The sequence below is a fragment of the Aythya marila genome, assembly GCF_965140915.1.
Source record: "Aythya marila genome assembly, chromosome: 13".
Taxonomy (NCBI): domain Eukaryota; kingdom Metazoa; phylum Chordata; class Aves; order Anseriformes; family Anatidae; genus Aythya; species Aythya marila.
Genome location: NC_139054.1, coordinates 18,478,354 through 18,503,908, shown reverse-complemented (window position 1 = coordinate 18,503,908; position 25,555 = coordinate 18,478,354). Strand labels below are relative to the sequence as shown.

General features: G+C 41.9%; 2 protein-coding genes across 2 annotated transcripts in view; one reads left to right on the top strand and one right to left on the bottom strand.

Annotated features, from left to right (window-relative positions):
- LOC309882939 (synaptotagmin-like protein 2) overlaps positions 1-10,266 on the bottom strand; it is a 56,155-nt gene extending 45,889 nt beyond the window's left edge. Inside the window, exon 1 of the mRNA XM_082770477.1 lies at positions 10,172-10,266. The gene's annotated coding sequence lies outside the window, so the exon portion shown is untranslated. The remainder of the gene's footprint in view (positions 1-10,171) is intronic.
- Positions 1,617-24,104, top strand: VSIG1 (V-set and immunoglobulin domain containing 1; the record flags this gene model as incomplete). The annotated part of the gene is made up of 8 exons (XM_082770479.1): positions 1,617-1,665; positions 4,554-4,714; positions 10,631-10,738; positions 17,036-17,234; positions 20,753-20,908; positions 21,634-21,753; positions 22,417-22,543; positions 23,921-24,104. 8 exons carry the CDS (start codon positions 1,617-1,619, stop codon positions 24,102-24,104), a joined length of 1,104 nt encoding a protein of 367 aa, XP_082626605.1.
- Between the last annotated feature and the right edge of the window lie 1,451 nt (positions 24,105-25,555).

Sequence of the window (25,555 nt, the reverse complement as noted above, 5' to 3'; positions counted from 1 at the left end):
CCTTCCCACCCGAGCCATTCTTTGATTCTGTGATATTTCTCTTTGGACTCGAGGTCTCCTGTGCATCCACGGTGAGACATACGGCTGTTCCAAGTCTTGTCCTCTTTGTCACAAAAAGGCAAACACTGCCCATCCCGTGGGAACACTGCATGAAGCACTGAAAGTCAGAACTAAGGAAAAGACCTCTTTTATAAATTGTTTTTGAGATGGTTCATATAAAAGTACAATCAAACACTGACATCCACCCAGAGATTATTCAGGAATCGCCACAGCAATAGCAGGCAGGATAAAATTCACTTAATTACATAAGCCTGATCCTGACTATAATTGACCCAACAAGCAACTCATTGCTTCTACTGTGAAGAATCTTCACAAGCCATCAGAGACGAGGGTGAGCCTGGAAATTCCCAGCTGTCCCACTACACACGGCCAGAGGCTGAGCCCCACTTCCCAAAAGGGCTTCACCAGCTGCACCAAGGCCCTGGCCGTGGAAAGGGTGGCCCATCACTACAGAGGCTGGATTATCAGGCATGAACTAGACCTGTGTTTTCACCAAGCACAGAAAAAAAGTCACTGCTTGTTTTCATTGTCTTGGGCAGAGCTGCAGGCTCACATCTAAAAGGCAATGCTGCCCTCTGTTATGTCTTCAGCTACTGCCGCATGGCTGCAGGTGCACAGCCAGCTACTGCCATCTCAGCCCAGGGCTTTGCACTAGCGTCAGGCGAATGCCATGGAATAAAGACAGCAAAGCTGCCTTCCTCAAGAAGCTGAGCACCTCGTGTTCCTCACGAGCCTCAGAGAATTAGAGAAAGTGTTTTAAATTCACCAAGGACAAACTAATCTACTGTAAGTTACTGCAGTTAGTTCTAACCTTCATCCACTGTTTTTTGCTAAATACATCAGGTATTAAGATTTAAATAAAAATCAATATATTCACCTTGACATTTTGTGTTAGTAGCATCCAACTTCATGCATTCAGACTGGATGAAACTAATTTTATTATCAGTTTAGAGGATAAACTGTTTTATTTTGTCTTTATTTTGGTGTGTTATCTTCCTGATGAGTTCAGTACAGAAATTTCAAGGCAATCATGAGTCCAACATAACCATTCTGTATAAAATGGTGTGAGAAATAAATTTTAAAACAGAACTGTACTAGCCAAGTATTATCTCCAGATACACGTTTAAAAAAAATGATTGAATTAACAGGAAATAAAGATTATTCCTTATTCATACTAGGCCCGACTCCAACACTGGTAATCAGATTGACTGTTAATAGATCCACAAATACTTTGGTTGTGCTCAGCGGGAGTACTTATGAGGGCAAATACTGCTGGGCCTTGGTAAAGGTGGGAGAACTGGGGCTTCTCTGACTCAAAAGTTTAATATTAACAAAACACTCAGTTGCTCACACCCCACAAAATGGTTTCAACTGAACAATCACGCCACTAGTCGGAGAAAGGCATACATGTGATAAAGGAGAATAAAAAGCTTATTGACGTGTTGACACATAGCTGATAAGGAAAACAAAAACCCACTTGAAAAAAAAAAAGCCACGGTTGAGTTTTAGTTGAAGTCAGAACCTGCATCTGGTCTCTTTTCTCTCCAAACATCAAGATGTTTGCAACGATGCTGAAGATACTTCCAATCCTAGCCACCCTTGCAGGTAAGAATAACAAACTGATTGAAGTAACACTGAAGTAGAAGAACTTATTGAAATAAGAGAGCAGGTCAACGTGACTGGCAAACTGGGAAAACACTCTGGATTTATTTCTAGATGGAATGAATATTGTGGCTACAATGCCACGCTAATTTGTGGAAATCAGCAAGCTGCCCTCTGACTGGTAATAATTTTTTGCTCAAGAACGGAATTTTAGCTTTGGTAAATCAATGCTTTGCTTTACAGACAGGACAAGGCAAAGAGTTCACATGTAGAGTGCTAGACTGTTTCAAGAGGAGCCAAAAGCTGAATGTGAGAAAACCTAACCTTCAAGGCTGGTTTCATCACATTTGGCTTTTTTATCTCTTCAGGATATTCCTGGGAAATGATGCCTTGGGCTCATCCCCACCATTTTTTGGGGGGTATGCTTAACTTTAAGCATGCATATAATCATTTGGGTTTCCGTGAAGTTAAGTGAGGATGTAATACTCGTTGGAATCTAGGAAATATATGGTATATTAAAGATAATATATTATTCATGTTTCAAAGACAATTTATTGTGCTAAGCTTTACTTTTAATATATGCAGTAGTAGATATTTTAAGTCTAATTCTCCAGGAGGAGATGAACTGTGTCCACTAACGAAAATGAAAGTTAGATTACGCGTTTTCTTTTCAAGATGGAATTACCTATTTTGGATGCCAAAGAAATAACTTAAATATTTGCTCCTAGTATTTCAATGTCACCTCTCTCACGCATACAAACTCCACAGATTTTTGCCTTAGAAATTAAAAGGAATTCATTGCTGGTACAAATACTTTGCAAAACAATGTTGTGGACTTAAGGCTAGCAGTGTGGCCGTAGCAAGGGGAACCACTGACTGAAGGTTTCTGGGGAGGCCAGCAAAATATCAGCAAACTGGTATTTATTTGTTAGCATTAAAAACTTCATGGGACTGCAATGAGAGTGGATGATTCCCAGTTAACTGCAGTCACTTTCTCTGTAGCAAGGAAATGCTCACACAGTTATATTGCTGAGTAAAAGACAGACCAATGGTTTAACAAGAAGTTATAGCCCTGCTCACACTAGCCTTTTTTATGGGGTCACTTTTTATTCATGTGCTTTTTTCACTGAAATTAAAAGGGCTGTATGGATGAGATGGGATTACGAGTTCGAAACCATAAACAGTGAATTAAACACAAAGCAAAGCTCTCTCTAACTTCCATGATGTGGGAATAGGCTGTGCGGTTCCAGCTTACTCCATTTCCCGTCAAAAGCACCATCTTAGAATTAGCAGTGGCTTTTAAAAACCTTGCTGGACAAATAAAGTTTTATAGGTTTTGGCCTTATATGTTTACTAGAACTATGCTAGTATATTTCAGCTGAATGTATTTATCCTAAACATATAACTTTATGGAAGATGGAGTCATTTCAGCTAACTTCTTGTGGAAAAGCTTGTAATATTCAAGCTGTGGCACTCCTGACTCCAGACACAGAGAGTGATGAAGGAAACACACAGAGCAGATGACTGGAAAAATTATGTTTTCAGTAGTTTGCCATTGTGTTGAAGGACCATAGCTTAATTCCAATGAAGAAGAGAAAATTAATGCACATACTTGCAAGTATTATTGTGGCAAGAAACTATAATCTTCTGGCCAACTCTAATTGTTAAAGCTGAGAACAATGAACTGAGACAGCTAAAATAACATTACATGGCTTTCATATTAGATTACAGTAAGGATTAAGCTATTGGGAACTCATAGGACAAGCAGGACTTACAGATAGCACTGGGATGCCCTCTTTCCCCAAGGCAGGATCCACACTAATTTAGGTCAGTCTGCAACCATTCCCGTGAGACTGTTCTCACATATAATGCAAATCTCGCTGTAGCTAAAGCTTGCTAGTTCTAATCCTAGCCAACACTGACATGGAAAGTGGATTATTGCCTTCTTCCTTCCACTGAATTTCTAATACTCAAGCTATCAAACAAGGAAGTCAGACTCCAAAGATTTTAGGTTGAGATAGGCTTGCCTACTGTAGGAGCTGATGGATCTGCAACATTTGCATGGTTAAAAATGCCAAAATATATTCTTTCTTAAACTATGTTTTCTCTCATGTGGGTGATAGTGATAATTTGAGCAAAATATTCTTTTGATGTTGCTGAAGGTTCTGTTTAAATTCTAAAAAGCAGCACCCTAGCCTAAGATGCACAGATATTCCATTAAGAGAAGAATATTTTGTATGTTTGCCTCTGTCACTCATACATTGGAAAAAAAAAACACAACTTCTGCATGGAAGCCATAAGGAACCTAAACATAAGCAAAGTAGTTAGCAAAAGGAAAATGGAGAAGGGCTGCTAGGCTCCAAACTGGGGGAACCCAACAGTGCCACTGAGTCAGAAACAGAACGTAAGAATACAAGAAGAGACAACGCTGTAGCAGATGGTGAGCCACGGATAAAGATCAGACATCTAAAGGAGTAACTGCAGAAAAGAAGGCAACAAAGGTGTAAACGAGGCCTCAGGACAGCTGTGAGCGAGAGCGTGAGGTTCAGGAGAGCACTGAGAGTGCAGAAGAAAGGTTCCGTTGAGCCGCAGGCTCTCAGTAAGAAGACAAGCCTCTGCAGGTGAGAACAGGCCTGCTTTCAGCTCTGCTTTGTCAGAATATTCTTGGTTTTAAGGGGACAGCTATTCTGGGGATTTATGTGCTTGTTAGCTTTACCCACTCCCAGCTCGTTATCATGAAAACTTCCCCATCAAGCCCAAGGGAAACTGCTGAAAGGAGAAGGACAGACATCTCCTTCAGGTTGTTTAGATAAAGCAGGAGCAAGGCTCTCCTGCCCTGCTCCCGGAGCTGGCCCCAGCAGGTCTCTGCTCACCATGCTTACTGCCCACAGGTCACGCCGGCAGCGTTGTGGTGACCGTTCCTGAGAAGATAGTGAATGTCACGACGGGCGGCAATGCAACCCTCCTCTGTACGTACGCAAGTTCTCAGCCGCTGGGAAATTTCTTTATCCAGTGGAGCTTTTACAGTGCCAAAGAGAGCCAGCTGCACACCGTAAGATATTTATTTGTTATTAATTTGAAGATATGTTTAAGATGTCCTGATGTCCTTAAAGAATCTTGTTATGTTTTATAGCATTATCCTCACTAATACCTGGGGGCAGGTAACATTGGTGTTCCCACACTAAAGACAAAGGACTGAGGTGCAGTGAATTTTAGGGCAGATGTACAAAGCTACCGAGGCTCCCAATTCCTACTGCATGCCTGGGCTCTCATGGAAACTTATGAGAAGGTAGGAGAGGCATTCAGATGCTTCAACAACTTGCTCCAAGTCACACAGGAAGCGTGACGTGGAGTAAAGCTGAGGTGTCCAAAAATCACACAAGTGCTCCGGCCCCTGGACCAGCTCCCTTTTCTCTTGTCTGGCAGACACTTCCTCCTATTGTGAACGTGTTTTCCTGGTGAGACGCCCTTGCCTATGACAATGCATTCCCCACCTCAGGGTCAAATGCGAGCTCCATTAGCGCTGCTATTGGGTGGCTCGGACGAGAGCAGTGCGTAACAGGCCACCAGCCCAAGTCAGCAGCAGTAGTGGGAAATCTGCCCCAGTTAACTTGGGTTAGCATTTCGCAGCATCCCGTGGGTGTCACTGCAGTAGCAGAACAATTACAGATCAAAGGCAAGTGCTCCCTGCCCTTCCTGAGACCAGCAGCTCCCCCTGCAGCAGTGCAGCGTGGTACGATGGAGTATCAGCATGGAGGGGGCAGCAGGACTGTGAGGGACACCAAGTACTAGGCAGCTGCCTGCTGTAAGCATTGCCCCAGCCCCTCACGTGGCTCTGAAGGCCTTGCAGAGCAGCCTGGACTGCCTCCAGGGAGTCAGGGATGGGATGTGCAACTTCTGTACATACCCACGCTAGCAGTCAGACTACGAGAGCTACCAATGAATCCAATGTTTGGGTGTGAAATTAATCCAGCATAACATGCAGGTTCTGAGTTCCCCTTAGCTCACCCAGCAAGGTGCTGAGCAGTCAGCAATGCTTTCCTTTATAAGAAGAAATGCTGCTTAGAAGTATCACTGCATCCTTGAAGACCGTGACTTCTTTCGACACCCTAGTGTCATGCTTGGCCTTTAAGACAATCAGCCTGTTCCCCCTCCCTCCCCCCCTAGTTTTAACATTACTGCTAACATTTTTTTCCTACAAGTTCAATTTTCCTGCTCGGTGTTACACCTGAGAGCTGATGTAAACAGGTTTGACTTAGATCACTGGCACAGCCCACTCTGATGATATTCCTGTCGTGTTTAACAACTTCCTAATAACATTATATTCAGAGGTTTGCCACGGCTGATAGAGTTATACCTTCTATTCAGTTTATCAATTAGAGCAGAATTAGACTGTGTGCAATTTGCAGAACGTACAGTACTTACTACATTTGGCACTGAGCAATAGCCAGTATGCAAGCAAGAGCAATTTAACACAGGTCAGGGGAACTGCTTACCCTCCTGCTGTATGTCGTAGCTATAGATAAAGCCTCTAGCAGTGACAAGCACAAACAGTGGGCCCGTCCCAAGTTCTGACTCCAGCTAAATGACAGACTGATATATGCACACCTTTCTGACTAATTGTATGAGTAGTTGTTACTCATATCATTTGCTTTTTTCAAGTCAAAACTGTTCTTAAATAAAGAACTACTCACAAAAGGGTGGCAGCTTCACATTACCTAAATTGTGCATAGAGTAATGCATTATAATTTTGATCCAGTATGTTGTAGCACAGACTTCAATCACTCCTTCAGGTGGGAAGTACAGCACCAAGACAGGATCGAGCCCATATTCTCCAGATTCAGTTACAGTCTCTCCATTTTACTTGCGTTAGATTTTCCTCATTGCAAGACAAAAAATGAAATACATTTTCTGATCACAACCAGGAAAAATAAGAAGATTATAGCTGAAAGTATTTCAGAGGGAGCATGGGACAGCATCAAGAGATCCAAGAGGGGAAAAACCATTTGTAAGCTGTGATGGATGATGAGAAAATATCCCCTAAGGAATGTAATCAGAACATACTGTGGGTGGTTTGGAATATGCTCCAAAAAGGAAAAGTAACTGATGCGAGGCTCCGAAATGCCAGGGAAACTTCACGGTTCAATCTCTTTAGCACTCAGTCCCGGATTTTGCAGCTCCCCCTGAATTCAGTGGGGAAGCTGTGCCTAGAAGGACTGGAAAAAATGCATCTGGTTTTCTCCCCATTTGGTACTAATTTCATGGTAAATTCACTTTCACACCACAGCACACATCCATTGGTAATGGATGATCTGCATTGTCATTAAATAAAGTCGATACAATCTAGCAAGGTGATGAGGTAGTGCTAATCCCATCCTCCTTGAGGACAGAGGCAAAACTTCCCTTCACTGCAGTGCCTGTTATCCTCAGCTCTACACTCAGTGAGGCATGGAGAAAGCCCTTCCCTCTGCTGATGTATTCAGAGGGTGCATGCATGTGCAGAGCTGCAGGACTGGGGTGCTTTAATTGAACTGCTTTTAGCAACCCATTCAGCCCTGTATTATTTGGTCCCAAAGCTTTTTACTGCAACACAGTGATTCCTCAGCATTTTGAACCTATTCACAGCAAAAGTAATCGTGTTAATACAAACAGTGGTAAGAAAGGACTGTGACTGCTTGTGAAAAATACCAATTTAAAGAAGTCACACAACACAGCTGAACATGGAATCGGATTTTCAACCTGTCTAAACCCACAGCAATTTGAGGCTGCTCTTTCCATTTCGCACTGGTGAGTTTTCTGGGTTTCAGAAAGGACAGAGTGCCTGGCAGCATGTATACTTTTCACCTACAGGTTTAAACCAAAATAATCTTTGTCTCTACAAACCTGGCTTTGCCCTGGTTGCTTGGCATGCAGCTGAAGTTAAATTTCATATTTTCTTCCTAGTAGAAAGTATATGCATGGCAACGGAAGAGACTGCCAGCTTTGGCTTACGTTGTTTAAAGAATACTAAAATCAAGTCAAAAATATATTCAATATACTGTTGAGCTGACAAAAACAGCGCAATTGAACATGTTGGCACTATAGTTTACTGAATACCAGAACAGCAGCTTGCATGTTAAGTTGGATAAAATTATTAAATTTTATTATATACTTAGATTCATCTAACACATCTCAAATAAATAATGAATACTTCCTTATAATTAGCGTCTATTTTCTCCAGAAAAAAATATTAAAAATTATACTGTTATTAAAAAATTGCCATTTTTTCAACAATTAAATGGATAAATTTTCAGCTTCCTTTTTTTTTTTTTTTTTTAGAGTAGAAAATGTCTGCCAAATATTTTAAAGATAGGAGACTTACAATTTTTCAGAAAGCTACAGAAAATACTTGTTATCTCACCTGCTACAATCCTAAATATTCCCAGCACCTCACTAAGTGCTCGCTGTCTTGAGGACCCTGTTATTCATGTGGCTAGTATAAAAAGAATTAACAGGGGGATATTCTCCATAACAAACATAATGAAATCTTCATCCTAATAAATAATGTGTATTTACATAGCTGGTAATACGGCCATTTCTCTCTGCAGTGGCAGCAAATAATAAAGCTAACACTGTAGTATGTTAGAATTAATTAAGGCAAATTTAGATTCTTTAGATTCAAATTAAGATTCTTTTGGCTTTTAAGATTAATGAGGCTGAGCTTTACATTATTAGATTTTAGGACATTATATATATATTAAGTATGGAGGCCATAGGTGTCCTTTTAAAAATAATGTTATTGTTTTATACCGTCATGTTACAAGTTTTGCAGTGTTCTGAGATATGTGAGCTCAGCCGCAGTTCTGTTTCGAAGGAAATCAATAAGATCAGTGTGAGGACTGGTGCCAGTGCTAATTTAACACCCTGGAGTATTCAGCCACAGATTTTACCTTGCTGCAAGCTTAGGCAGCGCTGTACATCAGTGCACAGACCCAATGCTTCCCAGCGCTTGCTTTGTGAAACTGGCTGGCGTGCTTTGCTGTTTGTTGTGGTGTTTTCATATCCTGTTCCCCTTCGCCACAATGCTGGTGCAGGTGCTCAGCAGCTAAAAGCCATGGCAGTTACATGGGTGGGGAGGAGATGCCACAAACAGCCGGCTGCTCGCAGACACTGCGATGAGGAGGAAGGCAGCAAACAGGGGAAAGGCAGGTGTTCGCTGGGCTGGTTTGAAGACAGTGTAGGTATATGTAGTGAGGAATATTAAACTTTTCTCTAATTGGAGCCTAATTCTGCTCCTATCCTGAGAAGTTCCACCAGTGGAAGTAATTCTCTTTATTTGAACTAAATACTGTAAATGTCAACTAATGGAAAACGGGAAGTTATGTGTATTTTTACTTTTTTTTTTTACTTTTTTTTTTTTTTGGCCTTTTTCGCCCTAGCAATATGTCTTTTTAATGATGAATTTTATTTTTAAATAGCTGCTCCCAGCCAAGGATCTTGAGAAATTTCCAACTACCCAACTCTCTGTACTTTACCAATAGACAAACTGAGGCAAAAACTACTTATTCAGCTCACCCAGAGTAACAGAATATATCTCAGCCTTATCTGCTTCCTAAGGTAGACTCACAGCTCCTGCTAAGATCTACATCTGTGCTTCATTTTATGCTCTGAGTCACTCGGCTGACCTCAGTATAAAGCACCTAAATAAATGTTTGAAAGACTGAAGCTTTCTGTTGACTCTGCACAGGCGAGGCTGCAGCCTGGCAAACCTAAATCCAAGTCCTGAACCCAACCAGCACCACACCTCGAGCCTCCAGCCCAGGCCACCCACAGTTAAAGCAAGTGAAATTATCAGAGACACTGCGTAGCTACCCAAGATATGCTCACTGCAGTATTATTGATGAAATTTTGAGTTAACTAGAGGAGTAAAGGAAAGGAATGGCTGTTGTTTGCAAGAGATGCTGGGTGAATTATTGATACGCCTCTCATGGAAAAATTCTCTTAAAAAAACCTACCTTGAAATACTTGCAAATGATGACATTAACACTGCTTTGGCAAAACTGCTGATGGATGATAGTGAGGGAAGGAGTGTAGCAGCCTGTAGCAATGGTATCTTCCATTTATTCTGTATATTGGCTTTCATCCCAAGGGAGCTCTGCATTTTTCTCCTATCTGTGCTACCAAGGAAGTGTCATTTAGCAGCAAGGGGCAAGACTAGGTCCTGAGAGCCCACCACACATGCTTCCAGTCACAGATGCCTGAGGTCGTGTGCTGCAGGGGCTGTCAGTGCTGCAGGGGACGCTGGCTTGGAGCACAGCAGCCCAATCCAGCCCCCAAGTGAAGACAAGCCTCTGCAAAGCACTGCCTGGAGCACTACAGATAACTTACTGGAAGGGGCCTCTCTGATACATGAGCATTTTGTTTTGCCTAAGGGTGATGTTTTTAAAACCAAGTCTTATCTAACACTTCAGTGACCCTGCAGGCACCAAAAAACACAGCTTCATTTAATGGCAGAAAGCAAAGGCAATACCTCCAGTGAAGGGAAGACAGACCCTGCTGTCAGTGCAGTCAGAGCAATTCCTGGATGCCACTAGGGTTGCTGTTGGCTGCTTGTGGTTCTCTCTGGTGCTGGGGTGACAGTCTGCAGAGAGAAGGTCAAATAAACTGGCATGCTTATGCAGACAACAGAGCAAAAAAGAGAGTGGCGACAAGTAGAAAAAGATCAGGTTGTAACTTATGTGTTTGGAGCCAGTAGGACACTTAGTTTGCCTAATTTTAGGTAGAACTCAGCAATAAGATGGTATTGCATCCCACTCTGTTACTCAGGGCTTAAGACATCTGCACAACGTGCTGAGCATGAGGCACCCTGCCCTTGTGAACAGCACCGCTGCCTTCAGGGGAGTTGTGTAGAGAACAGGCTCTTGGACTTTGGGGGCACATTTCCAGTCTCATTTAACTCTCAGACCAGCCCATTTTTACTCAAATACAGCACTCCCCGTGTCACGGTATTCTGAGTATGGATGAAAAGTCAGTCAGTCATTGTCAAAAGATGGTGTATGTGACAGATGCACGGGGAAGATGTAGCTGGAGATACAAGGTAAGAAACAAACAAACAAACAAACAAAAACCAAACAATCTTAACAACAACATAAAAAGAGCTAAATAGCTTCTGCTAGATTTATACTGCTATAAAACTTGTAATTATGTTCTGGGTTAAAATCCTAAAACCAGCACATGGCTGAGATGAGCTCAATCAGATGCATCACTCAGAGCTTTTACCTCACGCTAATTTTTACTGCATTTTCCTCTATCAGAATTATTCTGGAAGTAGCTGTTGCTTTATTCCCACAGCTATTCAAGTGGCTGAACTAGTAACTGATCCTTCGAGAATATTCTACCCAAAGAGTATCTGAATAGCATGTCCACACACCAGGAGCCTCTGGGCTGAATGTGAGCAAGGCTGAATAGCCCAGATTTGGGGCTAGATATTTACAGAGAGAAAAAATATTCCTCCTCGATCCCCCCTCTAGAACGTGACATTTTGGGCTGTGACGTACAGAGGAACCCAAAGCTGCCTGCTGAACCAGCCTCCTCTCAGCCATCAGCTGGCCGGTGTCCCAGCCAGAATTCCTTCCAAACCCTCTTTGAGTGGGATTCCTGTCTCACATTGAAGTACAGGGTGCAGCCCAAAGCAAATTGAGGTCTGATAACTGCCAAAGGCACTGAGAAAGCATGTTTGTGCTTGATACGCTGTAGAAATTACTCACTAATAGTTCAGCCACAAGAATGACCCTGTGAGAACATGAAAGAAATGATCCTCCAAAGCATTTTGCGCCAGTTAAAGCTGCGGAGTGATTAATTCTCTAAAGGCTTCTGACTCCATCCCTTTCTTCTACCAATGTGCAATTGTGACAAGAGGTTTCCAGTCATCCTCGGTTACCCATGACAAAAATCCCAGTGATGTAGGGCAGAATATCCCTGCTGCAGTCTGGCAGATCAAAGTTCCATTAAAAATGTGTAGAAAGCAGCTGTGGATGAGCAAATGCATTTGGGGCCAGGCTCAGTCACATGGCACACGTCAACGAAACCAACGCACATGTGAGCATTTGCCTGCTTATCTAGCAAGCTCAGAATCTGCGCCTTGGGCTTTAATTAACACTTGGAGAGTGCAGCATTTGCTCTCTGATTAGACGGTAAGATGCTTAAGGGAAAGATGAATACATTTTTTTCCCTGGTTATTTTATAAATTCTGTCTGTACTCAGAATTCAGAAAGAGATGATGATACCTATCTGCTGAAGTTGTTAACATCTCCTTTTGCACTTATTGGTGAGAAAGAGACTTCAACAGTTCTTTTTATGGTAGCCTGAGAAAATGACAAAGAGAAAATGATAGAACAACACGCTGCTGGGGCCGGAATGCCTCCGAGTGCCTGAGCTTTACAGCTCTCCAGGCAAGGGCTGTGAATCAGAATGAGATGCTGAATACATCAGCCTAGAGAAACGTCATCAGACAGGATGCTCCAGCTTTGCATCTGCTGGTGGGAGAAAGCGAGATGGGCTGTGGGTGGGAAGATAGGTATTAGACAGGAAGCCATGTCCTGGTTCTGCCTCACCGTCAGGACGTCAAGGCTACTGTGCAGATTAAGTGGCATGTTTTGTAACACATCTTCAAGTACATCTGCTTTTACAAGTTTGACACCCAGACGCACTAGGCAAAACAGCAATGTGGTGTGATGGCAGCAGGGGATGGCAGGAACACTGACCTGGACTGAGTCCATCCAAAGCCATTTGAAAGACGCACATTTACACTAATTCTAGCATCTATTTGTCCAGCCCCAGGAAGGGAAAGGAAGCAGATGGAGGCACGTTTCTTCTAATTTTCTGCCTGTTTTTTCACATGTGTGCTCTACCCCCCACGGAACAAGATTGCTCTATGGGAGATGCTGCATAAACAAACCTGTAGATGGGTTTTTCCTTTTCTGCCAGATATCTGGCAGCCTTCGAAAACCCTCAACACAGCTTTGCCAACTGCTTCCTCTTCAGGTGAGCACTTTCCTTACCATCACACAAGAAGGGGAACAGCCTTCCCACAAGTCAGGTGAAGGTAGAAAAGGATGTGTGATTTCATGTACCAGATCCTTCTGAATTCACGACACAAATGACCTTGCCTCCAGCATCGAGGTTACCAAGATTTTCTTCCAAACTAGCATGACCATTCCCACTTTCTTCCCTGTTCTGTTTGTAACCCATATTCGCTGAACAGGTACACAAATAGTTCAACTGCCTTGGAGCGCTATGAGACCAAATCCTCTTGGTTGTAGCAGACACTGAGACTCTGGAGACACAGAGTAACCATGCCATTGGCATAGAAAGCCAGGAGGGATGACTGCTGACACCGCTGGGCGTTAAGCAAACCCTCGCCCACAAGTTAGAGAACAAACTGCAATCCTTTCCAAGGCCAAGGAGAGACTTTCTGGACAGCTTTTAACTGTTTTGCAGAAACTGCTGTTTCAGACTGTGGAGTTATTAGGGACAGCATTTTTAGGAGTGATAATCTCACTTTTTTTTTTTTTTGTCAGTTATTTGATTAGTCATCTGAGGCAGCTGCTCCCTTGAAATGTGAAAAGGCATCATTATATAAAAACTTGCATGAGCAAACAAGCTGGTAATTAGAAGTAGCAACCATTACTACATCCACGGTATTGTTTTTCCACTGGTAAATCATCAACTTCACTATAGCTGCTCATGGTTTGCTTGAGGACATTAAGTGCTTATTTTTACAGAGAACACAGCAGATTTCTTGGGTACTTTTTACATTCAAGATACTGGACTTTAAACATATTTATCACGCTGATTTAAAAAGGCCTCTGGCAAGGGACTGCCATTGACTACATTTATACTTTTCCCATGTAGACATTTTAAAGACATTTCAGGTGAAATGAAAAGAAATGTCAATGAGATGCATACTTGTGGGAAGGGATATCAGCTGTCAGATGCCAAAAAAAAAAAAAAAGAAAAAAAAAGAAAAAAAGAAGCTTTCTCTATCTTCCACAGAAAAAAAGTTTTTGACTTTTGAAATGGCATAGATACATTTTTGCAAATATTTTCCTATCTTTTTTTTTTGGAAAGGCATAAACATGATGTTTTTAAGGACAATATACAAACTTTTTATACAAGGGTTTAAAATATTAATTTTGAGTGTATTGTTTAAAATGGGCTACAAATTCGCAGCCAATTAACTGAAACATGTTCCTCTTGAATGAAATTTCCTGTGTACACAACCCAATCATACCTCTGGGACAAGATATACACTCGGTAATTAATCACAACATTACTCAGCCTTTTTGGTGTTTACCACCTTCCCTCAGGCAATGAACTCCACAGCTAGTGAGATAAGCATCATACAGGAGCAAAAGAGAGAAAGGACAGGAGCCTGCAGGGGAACCAAGTGCATTTCCTTAAGCTGCTCAACTGTGTTTATATATTCATAGTTCAAACAACAACAAAAATACTAAAAGATTCAGTTTAAATCCACGAAGAGAAGAAATATTCTCTGCTGTGCTGACACCTGCCTCAGATTTAACAGTGTACACAAAATATTTCCTCTGTGTCCATTCAGAAAGGAAGAAAGAGCACTGGGGATTAATTTCGCAGTGTATCATATGAGGGCTTAGATGCGTAATTCACCCTGACATCAGATGAACTACATCACACTCACAGGGAGCACTTGCTCCTCTGTGTTGTTTACTGTCATGCTCTGACTGCATTTACAACTCGCAGTGCCAGACCTGTTTCCCAGGAACATGTGCTGTAGCTGAGCTGGCACACAGCAGGCATAAATCCCAAATGGCTCTGAGGTAGGCTAAAGAGAATTTAGACCTTTTTTCAATAGTGAAGCCCTAGGAAAGAATACAATGAACCTATCTCTCCTCTCACACTGCTGCAAATCAGGCACTACTTCGTATAAGACATTGTGCAACTGAATTTCACATTAGTATGAAGCTGATGGAAGCTCCTGCCCTTACCCTACTCAAATGACCATCACACTACCAACAAAGAGGAGGCACAAATCCATCACTGCTGTGATCTGTAGAGGAATATCTGTTTAAGAGAAGCCTGAGGTCAGAATTCACAGGTTCTGTAACTTCAAACTCTTGAACTGAGCAGTGTATAACGTTATGTTATTGCTTGTACTACCATAAGTAGAGAATGAAAGAAGTGCAGCCAATAGCTTTTTTTAATTACAGGTATATCAGTTTTATATTAGCAAAGCAGAAAGCCACTTTTAAACCTGATGGGCTTGCATGCAAAAAATGGAAGCTGGAGAGTCTCTCCAGCAGTCTTGCAGACTGCTAACAAAGCCCACGCTGTGCTAACATTAAAGCTGTTATCCTTCCTCGCTGTAACACCAGTTTCCCACGTGCTGGCAGCACACGTAGTAGCTTTGGTACTCAGAGCCCTGCATCAATTGTACCTGGTGTTTGCAATCCTGGGGCAGGGACAGATCAAGCCTGGCTGGAAAGCAGACAAAACTGCACTTGAGATGGGGCCAAGCTGCAGTACCAGGGCTGCTGGTGCTGTACAGCCTTGTGTTTTGACCTTCATTTCAAAGCTTTATCACTGCATACACCAGCTATGTTCAGGCAGTTTTGGGGTGTAGCTTGCCTTAAGCTAATAAAGGCACTGAGATAACATTGCTTAAAGATTTCAGTCAACACTGTATCAGGGTGGATAAATAGAATTAAGAATAAATATTCTTAATTCAAAAGGCAATCAGTTGATCTGCAAAGTAAAGCAAATTATACTCCTTGCCTGGGGATTTGCAGTGTCCCTACAGGCAGGAAGCTTTGACAAAAAAGAACTTTTGATATTAGTCAGGCGTGAATGGCATTTTACACCAGTCTGTGAAACTTTTTCCTACAAGCATTTTCCAACTATTTCTATTAAAAACATGTTGTTGGGTCCAACTTCAATAAATACATTTACAGTGCTGATTCCAGAATACTGTCAGTGGGACAAATGTTAGATCCATTTGGGTGCCAAACTGTAATTCTGTACAGTTACCACTCATCACTGTGAGAAAATGGTTTATGGATTGTGCTGCAGCCACTCCATTTGCCTAGGAAATGGTGTTTGTGCACTGGGGAGCATACTGCTTATCCCAAACACTGCCACTTATATATAATACTATTAGTAACATCTGACAGAAGTAATTAACGTTCCATAGTCTTTCACATTAGCTTTGTTCTTCCAGATCTAGATTTCCCAGTAGAGTTAGACAGGACAGCATGCACGTACTCCTTGAGAACTATTATATTCACCCCAAAGCAGATGAAGTATTCACAGCTCAAGGCCCAAGTCTCAAACTACCAACCAGTCTCCATAATGAACACAATTTATCCTTCTGTTCAGCCAACGAGTTTGGGCTTATAAGCTTGTGAGGCCAACTCTGTTCCCAGAGTGCTCTTAAGTACAATTCATGCTACTGAAATCAGTGAAATCCATCAATGTTAAACAGCTAATTTTAATTTAAATGCTGCATTCCTTAGACACATTTTTGCTTACCATGCCTTTAATTCTGCAGAAGTTTACTACTGTATAGTAAAAGGGGAACTTCTTGGTCCCAAACAGGTATGACTTCAAGCACTGAAGCCAACAGCTGTTCTTGACTTCCATCTACGCTATAAACTCAAAAGAAAAAAGAAAAAAGAAAAAAAAAAAAAAAAAAAAAAAAAAACAAGATAGTTCATGACACTGGCTCTGATCTTGATCACACAAACAAGAACAACATAGTTGCTCTAACTGCACGTGTGATGATTCTGCTGGTGTTCTTGCACTGCACTATTATTGCTTCCAAATTCACGGCAGACAGATCAGGCACCTTGTTTGCTTAGACCTATGTCACGTGGATTCACTTCAGTTCTCTGTTTGCTAGCTTCTATATTTGGAAAGCTCTGCAGCCACCCCCTTTTTGCAGTGACAAATCCATTCCTGTCATAATCTTCTACTAAGCTGCATATTAATAATATCATAAATGATCAGTGCTTCAATTAGTGCCACTATTAATTGCGCATAACTTAGCATTTGTACACAGATTTGTCATACAATGGTCAATGATCTTAAGTCTGTGACTGAAGGACCTACAAAAAATAGCTACTGTCCATTTATACAACGAAAAAAATCCCTGTCCTGAAAAGCTTGTCATCTAAGAACCATTAGAAATGTACATGCAAATGTACCACATGTTTATCTCTGTTTTCTTGGGGAAAGGTGCAAGAAAGGGGGTGACCTTGCTTCACTTAATCAAAAATCAACCATAATCCAGTTACAAGCAGCAAACAAAGTGGCAGTAAGATCTTTTGTTCTGAAACTAACAATGGATTTTCTACCACAGATCTATTATTATTCAGGAGGACAGTCTTACTCCTATGGAGAGTTTAAGAACAGGATCACAGCTGCAACAGGTCCAGGGAACGCATCGATAACAATCTCCAACATGCAGCCCTCTGACACTGGTTCCTACACCTGTGAAGTTTTCAGCCCACTGAATGATGCTGGCCAGAGCCAAAAATCAGTGATTGTCAATGTGCTGGGTAAGTGCCTTTCCTCTGTACTGCTGTACTGTAGTTTTCCTGCCCTATTACAAAAAAAAATCACGCCTCAAAATAAGCAGCAGCAGAGGGAATGACGGGGCTGTGATGAACAAGGCCTGTGATGCAGAAAGAAGGGCTCACTTGTGTACTGACGCAAAGCTTTTCTCCGAGGGCTTTGAAGGCAGGTAGAGCTTGTGGTGCCATCTAGCTTCCAGACGAAGCAGACCTGGCCTGATACCACTCAGCTGCTACACTTGCTTGACCTACAGCAAAATCTCATGGTCCCCCGAGAGGCCTTCAGATTTACTTCGTACTCTCGAAAAGCTACCTGATTTAAGCAGGTAGCTGGAATTATCCAAGTTCACTAGATTGTTCGTGTTGGAAAAAGAATGATACTATTTGATTAGTATCATCAAAGACGAGCCGGCAGGGAAGAAGACCAGCCTGGCTGAACAGAGAATTGTGGCTTGGGCTTAGGAGAAAAAAGAGGGTTTATAATCTTTGGAAAAGAGGGCAGGCCACTAGGGAGGACTATAAGGATGTTGCGAGGCTGTGCAGGGACAAAATTAGAAAGGTCAAAGCTCATCTGGAGTTCAATCGGCTACTGCCGTTAAAGATAACAAAAAATGTTTTTATAAATACATCAACACAAAAAGGAGGACTAAGGAGAATCTCATCCTTTACTGGATGCGGGGGGAAACTTAGTTACAAGAGAGGAGGAAAAGGTGGAGGTGCTTAATGCCTTCTCCTCAGTCATTAGCGGCAATATCGGTTGTTCTCTGGATACTCAGTACCCTGAGCTGGTGGAAGGGGATGGGGAGCAGGATGTGGCCCTCACTATCCATGAAGAACTGGTTGGTGACCACTACGGCACTTGGATGTGCGCGAGTTGATGGGGCCGGATGGGATCCACCTGAGGGTACTGAGAGAACTGGCAGAGGAGCTGGCCAAGCCGCTTACCATCATTTATCAACAGTCCTGGCTATCGGGGGAGGTCCCAGTTGACTGGCGGCTAGCAAACGTGACGCCCATCTACAAGAAGGGCCGGAAGGCAGACCCGGGAAACTACAGGCCTGTCAGTTTGACCTCAGTGCCAGGGAAGCTCATGGAGCAGATTATCTTGAGAGTCATCACGCGGCACTTGCAGGGCCACTTCAGGCCCAGTCAGCATGGCTTTATGAAAGGCAGGTCCTGCTTGACGAACCTGATCTTCTATGACAAAGTGATGCACTGGGTGGATGAGGGAAAGGCTGTGGATGTGGTCTACCTTGACTTCAGCAAGGCTTTTGACACCGTTTCCCACAGCATTCTCCTCAAGAAACTGGCTGCTCTTGGCTTGGACTGGTGCACGCTTCGTTGGGTTAGAAACTGGCTGGATAGCTGGGCCCAAAGAGTCGCGGTGAATGGAGTCAAATCCAGTTGGAGGCCGGTTACTAGTGGCGTTCCCCAGGGCTTGGTGCTGGGGCCGGTCCTCTTTAATATCTTCATCGATGATCTGGACGAGGGCATTGAGTGCACCCTCAGTAAGTTTGCAGATGACACCAAGTTAGGTGCGTGTGTCGATCTGCTCGAGGGTAGGAAGGCTCTGCAGGAGGATCTGGATAGGCTGCACCGATGGGCTGAGGTCAACTGCATGAAGTTCAACAAGGCCAAGTGCCGGGTCCTGCACCTGGGGCGCAATAACCCCAAGCAGAGCTACGGGCTGGGAGATGAGTGGTTGGAGAGCTGCCTGGCAGAGAAGGACCTGGGAGTGATGGTGGATAGTTGGCTGAATATGAGCCAGCAGTGTGCTCAGGTGGCCAAGAAGGCCAACAGCATCCTGGCTTGTATCAGGAACAGTGTGACCAGCAGGGCTAGGGAGGTGATCGTCCCCCTGTACTCGGCTCTGGTGAGGTCGCACCTCGAGTACTGTGTTCAGTTTTGTGCCCCTCGCTACAAGAAGGACATGGAGGTGCTCGAGCGGGTGCAGAGAAGGGCGACGAAGCTGGTGAGGGGCCTGGAGAACAAGTCCTACGAGGAGCGGCTGAGGGAGCTGGGCTTGTTCAGCCTGGAGAAGAGGAGGCTCAGGGGCGACCTTATCGCTCTCTGCAGGTACCTCAAGGGAGGCTGTAGCGAGGTGGGGGTTGGTCTGTTCTCCCACGTGCCTGGTGACAGGACGAGGGGGAATGGGCTTAAGTTGCACCAGGGGAGGTTTAGGTTGGATGTTAGGAAGAACTTCTTTACTGAAAGGGTTGTTAGACATTGGAACAGGCTGCCCAGGGAAGTGGTGGAGTCACCATCCCTGGAAATCTTTAAAAGACGTTTAGACATAGAGCTTAGGGATATGGTTTAGTGGGGACTGTTAGTGTTAGGTCAGAGGTTGGACTCGATGATCTTGAGGTCTCTTCCAACCTAGAAATTCTGTGATTCTGTGATCAAACTAAAAAGCCCTTCTAATTGTAAATGACAACTTCTCTGTGAAGCCGTTACTTTTAAGCATAACCCAGGCCCAGCAAAGACCAAAATTTCAGAAAGAAGTAAAAAAGAGTGGAATGACATTTACTTCCTAGTAAGTCAAAAGTTTGTACTAACCCCATCTAACCATTGCTTTTGTACTGAGAACGCATGCCTGGTCAGAGGTACAAATCAAACCCTTATGAAGGAGATTGCAGTATCATTTGCCCGTCTTCCGTGTACAGGACAAAGACACATGTAAATTCATTTCCTGAAAGTCACATTTTTCACAGTACAATTATTAATTCTCATTTAAAATCCCCCAAAGAGTAAATCTTGGAGCAGATAAGGGAAGAGACTGTACTTTTCCCATGAAAACTAACTTATGCACATAAACTTTGGCTGTGTTCATTGCCAGTATAGTCCTAGTGATGGTACTCCAAAAAAACACAACAGCATGCCTAGACATAGGAAATGAAAAATAATAGCTGTAAGCAGAAGCAAAATCTTCAGTGTACAAAGTAGGGAAACTATCAAAACTTTTTTATTGTTGTTGTTTGTTTTTTTTGTTTTTTTTTTTTGTTTTTTTCTTTTCTTTTCTTTTCTCTTTTCTTTTCTCCACATAACTGTAGTTGATTTATTTATTCCACAACTGCAAGATACTGAAGAATCAGGCCTTGACTCTCTCTTTTTATGTGGAAAAGCTCCAATGCCCTGAAGGAAAGATGGGAAAGATGCTGCTATGTGGCAGAAAATGCTAGAGAATGTATAGTGGCTGGTCCAGTATAAGTAACTGATAGTTGCCATCAATGCCTAACATCTCACCATCCCTGTAATAGTATTTATTTAGCATGCAAAGGAAGAAAAGATAATAAAAATGTATCCTAGGCCACGTGTATATATTTAGTATTATTGAAGTCTTTACAGGAGAGCCTTTGGTCAGATGCACAAACAAGACTATGCTCTCTGACAGAAATCTGTAACTGTGGTTTTATTCTTTACTACAGCAGCACAGAAACAGACCCCAGTGTGGAAGCCTGCAGCCCTGGGTGTGAACTCATGTCTCTGTTCTTGTTCTTTTACAGTCAAACCATCAAAGCCTTTCTGCAAAATAGAAGGAACGCCAGAGAAAGGCCATCTAATCTACCTCTTATGCAAATGTGAAGAGGGATTGCCTCACCCTACCTACCACTGGTACAAAGTAGACGACAGTACCCTCACGCCTGTGACTGAGCAATTTAGTACGTAACTACAGGACTGCCATACCATGCTCAACAGCCAGAGTGCCGTAGTACCAGCTAGGATTTCAAACACTTTGCATCACATAGGGCAGTTAAAACTTACCCTCCTCTTCTGACGTTCAGTATCACAAATTCATATTTTTACACACTCAAATTGGCTGTCACAAAGAGCTATTTTTTTCTTATTGTTAAAAAAACTTCTTGTTTGTTTGTTTGTTTTAATAAAAACTGTGGCACATTAAAGTCTTGTCTATACCAACCATTACTTTAAATGTAAACAATGTTAAAATGGGAGAAATATTAATACCTTTACATCTTCCTTCCTTTGGAATTTTGAGTGAACTTGCATTCAAATTAAGGCAATTTTTCATTCAGTTGCTAAGAAAACCATCCTGAACATCTTCAGTACCTGTTAGCTTTTCATTTATGAAATTACAATGACAATAGTATCAGTGCTGGTGAAACATTAGACAGACTTACTTATAGAGTATGGGCATACTACTCATCTTCTAATATGTTCCTACAGAATCCTCTGTAGTAATTGTCAAAGAAGGTAAATGTTTTGGATTTAAAGAATACATATATATAAAGAATGAAAGAATAATGGGAAAACCCTTTAGCTTGTACTGTTTTTCTTAAAAGCTCTCACTAATACCAACTAAAGAAAATCATTTCCCTCTAAAGTATACAAATGTTAATCTGTACCTGTTCTCTGTTTGCCACAGATCCAAACACTGGCATTCTTTACATTGGCAACCTCACTACCTTTGAAACAGGATATTACCGCTGTATAGCCAGCAATGTCATGGGGAACAGTACCTGTGAGCTTGACCTAACTTCAATGCGTAAGTGAAAATAATCCCTTACATGATCTATGACATACTCTTTGAAGGAAAATGCTGTAATATCTTTGAAACAGATTTTATTTTTTTTTGGAAATGCAGGCAGTAGTCAACCGTATCTGTTTGCAGATTTTTCATGTAAACAGTAACATTTAACAAGAGCCAAGTGTATGTTGTATAAGCAATCATGAGATACGTCCCTGAAATGAGTACTCAATTACTCAGTGGTCTATAAAATGAAAATGGCAGGTCAGAGCTAGCAGCTGTGCTGAAGTGGAAATAGGTTTTTAGGGTTCACAAACAATCAGATCATGCAGCTGAGCAACAGAGATAAAGGCAACCTCAATTTCAGATTTTGTTTGCAAGGATTGAAGAACAAAGGCTTTCAACTATGGCCAATGTTAACAACCCAGTATTTCCCTTAGCCGGTCATAAACATGGGGCTTGTTGTGAGTAGGGTGCTAACTGTTAAGAAAGAAGGCAGAAAAGGTCATAAAAGCCCAGTTCTCTTTTTCCTAGAGTATCTTTGGCCTCTCTCCTGGAAAAACATACTTAGTTTTTTAGGTCTTTGAACTGAATGCCTTCTTTCTGGTAAAGGATCCTCCACTAAAGTTGTATGGGATTTTGCTGGATTAATACTTAAATTTAATTTTTTTTCCTTTCTAGATTCAGACAGTGCTATTGTTGCTGGAGCATTAATTGGAGCAATTGTGGCAGCTGTTATCATTTGTGTTATCGTCTGGGTCTTAACCAAGAAAGCAAAGAAAAAGAAGTCATCAAGTAATGAAATGCAGTAAGAATTCATTTGTTTGCTTGATTTTAAGACAATTGTTTCTGTAAAGCACTGCTGATAAACCAGAGCTAAAGTAAAACATAAACACTGTAAACATTTATAGAAGAGTAAATAATACAAGGCTTGAGAAAACTTCTGAAGTGGGAGTATTTGCTTTTGTGTGACTTTCAGGCTATTGCACTTGTAATATGGTTGGTCATTACCCTCTTCCTTATGTTTACATGCAGCTACTACCAAACAATACCTAAAATATAGGTTGGAAAAACAGTGCTTTGTATTTAAAAGTTTATGGTGGTTGTTAATAACAGGTGGATGAAGTCAAAAAAGTATAGCAGCTAAGGGTTTCTCTCAGAGAATCGACTACTAGACATGACAAAGGGCTATGGGACACATGCTTGGGATACTCTAACGTATCTCAAATGTCTGGAGCCACTAAGGCTTAGGCAAAGAATGGAGCCCAGAATGTCCATTTTGATCCTGCTTTGGAAATGTCTTTTTTTTTTTTTCCTGTGCTTTGGTTGCTCATTTCTCTCCTAAATCGCCAAATCTTCAGGGTATCATCTCATATGCTACACAGTCAGCCCCATGATGTTTAACGTTTAATTAATACATGCAGCTGAGCCAGAAAAGATTGTCATGTCATCTGGACACTGCCCCGTAGCAGAGGTCTAAAACTTCCTGATGGGCATTACTGCTAATCCAGGCCAGTGGCCCCTCATGCACATGATTTCTGCTTTGAATTGATGCAGCTTTAACTTCTGATTAAGTGCTTGGACCCTAATAAACCTTACTAATAAACCTTACTACCTTGAATTAACCCACTAGTATTTGATACTTTTTTACATGTTAAAGTACTTAAATATTGGGAGTTGATTTATTATTGTTTTGATAAGGGAAATGGAATTCATATCTATTACTAAAAATATTTTTCTAGATATCAGCCTTTTCATAGCTCTTTTCTGACTGTACCTTATGTTTATGTATTCGAATGGGACACCAGATCTGCATGCAATTTCCCTGAAAGCTCACACCAACCAGTTTATTTTGCTATCCCTTTTCAGACACTGTCCAACACTACTCAGTTTCCCATTCTGCTTTAATGAGCTGGCATTTAAACATACTAAAACCCACTTTTTTTTTTTTTTTCTAATAAAATCACTTAAACCAGTGATACTGATCAGTCTTATTATCCACCACTGTCAATCTCTGTCTTAACAGTGATTTTGTACCTTCTCAGGTGCTCTCATAACAGAGTCCTAATAATATGGGGGTTAATGTTCAGATGACAAAACTACGAAGATATGTTCTTTTGAAAGACTCTAGTGTAGATGGGATTTCAATACGTGAAATTACAATCCTAATCCTGTCTCCCTGCAGAGTAATGCCTCAGAAACAATCCAATGCAGAGTATGTTCAGGTACCGAATGAAGAAAACATACCTGCAACCACAGTTCCATCAAGCAACATGACAAACGAATACCCCAGTGTTGATGAAACAGCAGCTTCTGGAACACCTGAAAATGATGAGAAGCAAGACGTGGAAAAAGAAGAAACAGCCTAGAGTTTATTTCAACAGTTTTCCTTGTCAGCTTTGGAGCCCATTATAAAAAAAAATAACAAAAAAGTGAATTTGTCGTTGAATTAACATAGCATTGGGACTTAAATCTACATTTGTATTGGGAAACATTGGGCTGGAGATTGAAAAGGATGCTACACCTGCACTTTGTGAGTAGCAGATTGGGCCTTTAAGTTAACCAAATTTCACATGTATTTATAGCTAGATAATAAACATAAAAAAGTACCATCCGCAGTTATACAATCTATTCTACAAAATTAATTAGAAAATGGTGTCAAGCATTGAAGAAAATATGCCGTTCCTGTCAGCTATCAGTAATGCTGTATGTGTCATACAGTTCTGAACCACAGAAGCCTTCTCTGTGAAGTGTTGGCCAACCTCATGTCTCCTGTGGACCAAGAACTACCATCATGGCCAGTACACTGCAATGTTTAAAGGATCTGATTTTGCACTTCAGAACTAAAAACATGTTTCATCAATTTCATCAGAGCGCAGAAACAGATTTAAAGACCTGAACCAATGAAATCTTGTGTCTGAATTCCACTTAAAGTTACAAAACCAAAACAGTCCTGGAAACATTTACCCTGCTGCTGCCTAACATGGTACACCCTTTGTTAACCATAACCTTCTGACTTTAGAGTTCCCAAGACATCAGCATTCCGGAGCTGGGTGTTTCAGCAGTTTGGGTTCCCAGTTTAATGGAATTAGCAGTTGGGTGCCCAGTTCGAACCTCAACTGATTAGTTTCTAGGTAACAGGTGCTGGCAATCTAAATCCTTTACAAGGCTTGTAATAACAGGCAATCAGAGTATCAGATTCCTCACAAAAAGCAGATGTTTCTGCTTTCAAAACTTTGAAACAATCACTGCCAACTATGTAACACATCAGCCTGAACTGCTTCCTTTTCCTGAGATGACGTAAATCTATTTCCAGGCAGCTGCCCTACCCTCAAAGTGACAACCTCATGCTACTTTTCTGCTGGTCGCTCTAGCCCAGTGTAACTTTGACCATTTTCTATAGGTGAAAGCTTCAGGAGGAAAGGTAAACAGTGGGTCCACAACAGCCAACAGCTGAGCGACGAGATCCAAGAGAGGAAGAGGAAAAGGCAATTGATCCATATACACTGATCACTAAACACCTGTCTAGTGCAGCAGACAGACTCTTCTCTCAGGGCCCAGTTTCTAAAGACAAGCAATCCTTCTTAAAAAAGGCAAAGATAGTTGAAGAAAGTTCTTCAAAAGGGCAAAGATACCTGCTTTCAGAAGAGCTGAAGGACAACGGGGTTCAGGCTCAGGTCTGTTCAGGAACCAGACACAGCCTCAGCAGCTCCCTAAGACCTACATGAGGCAGATACTCACTGACCTAAGGAGACACCACTTCCAATCTTGTGCACTGCAGAGAAAACTGTCTGACCTGGGGATCTGGAATGTTTTGGTA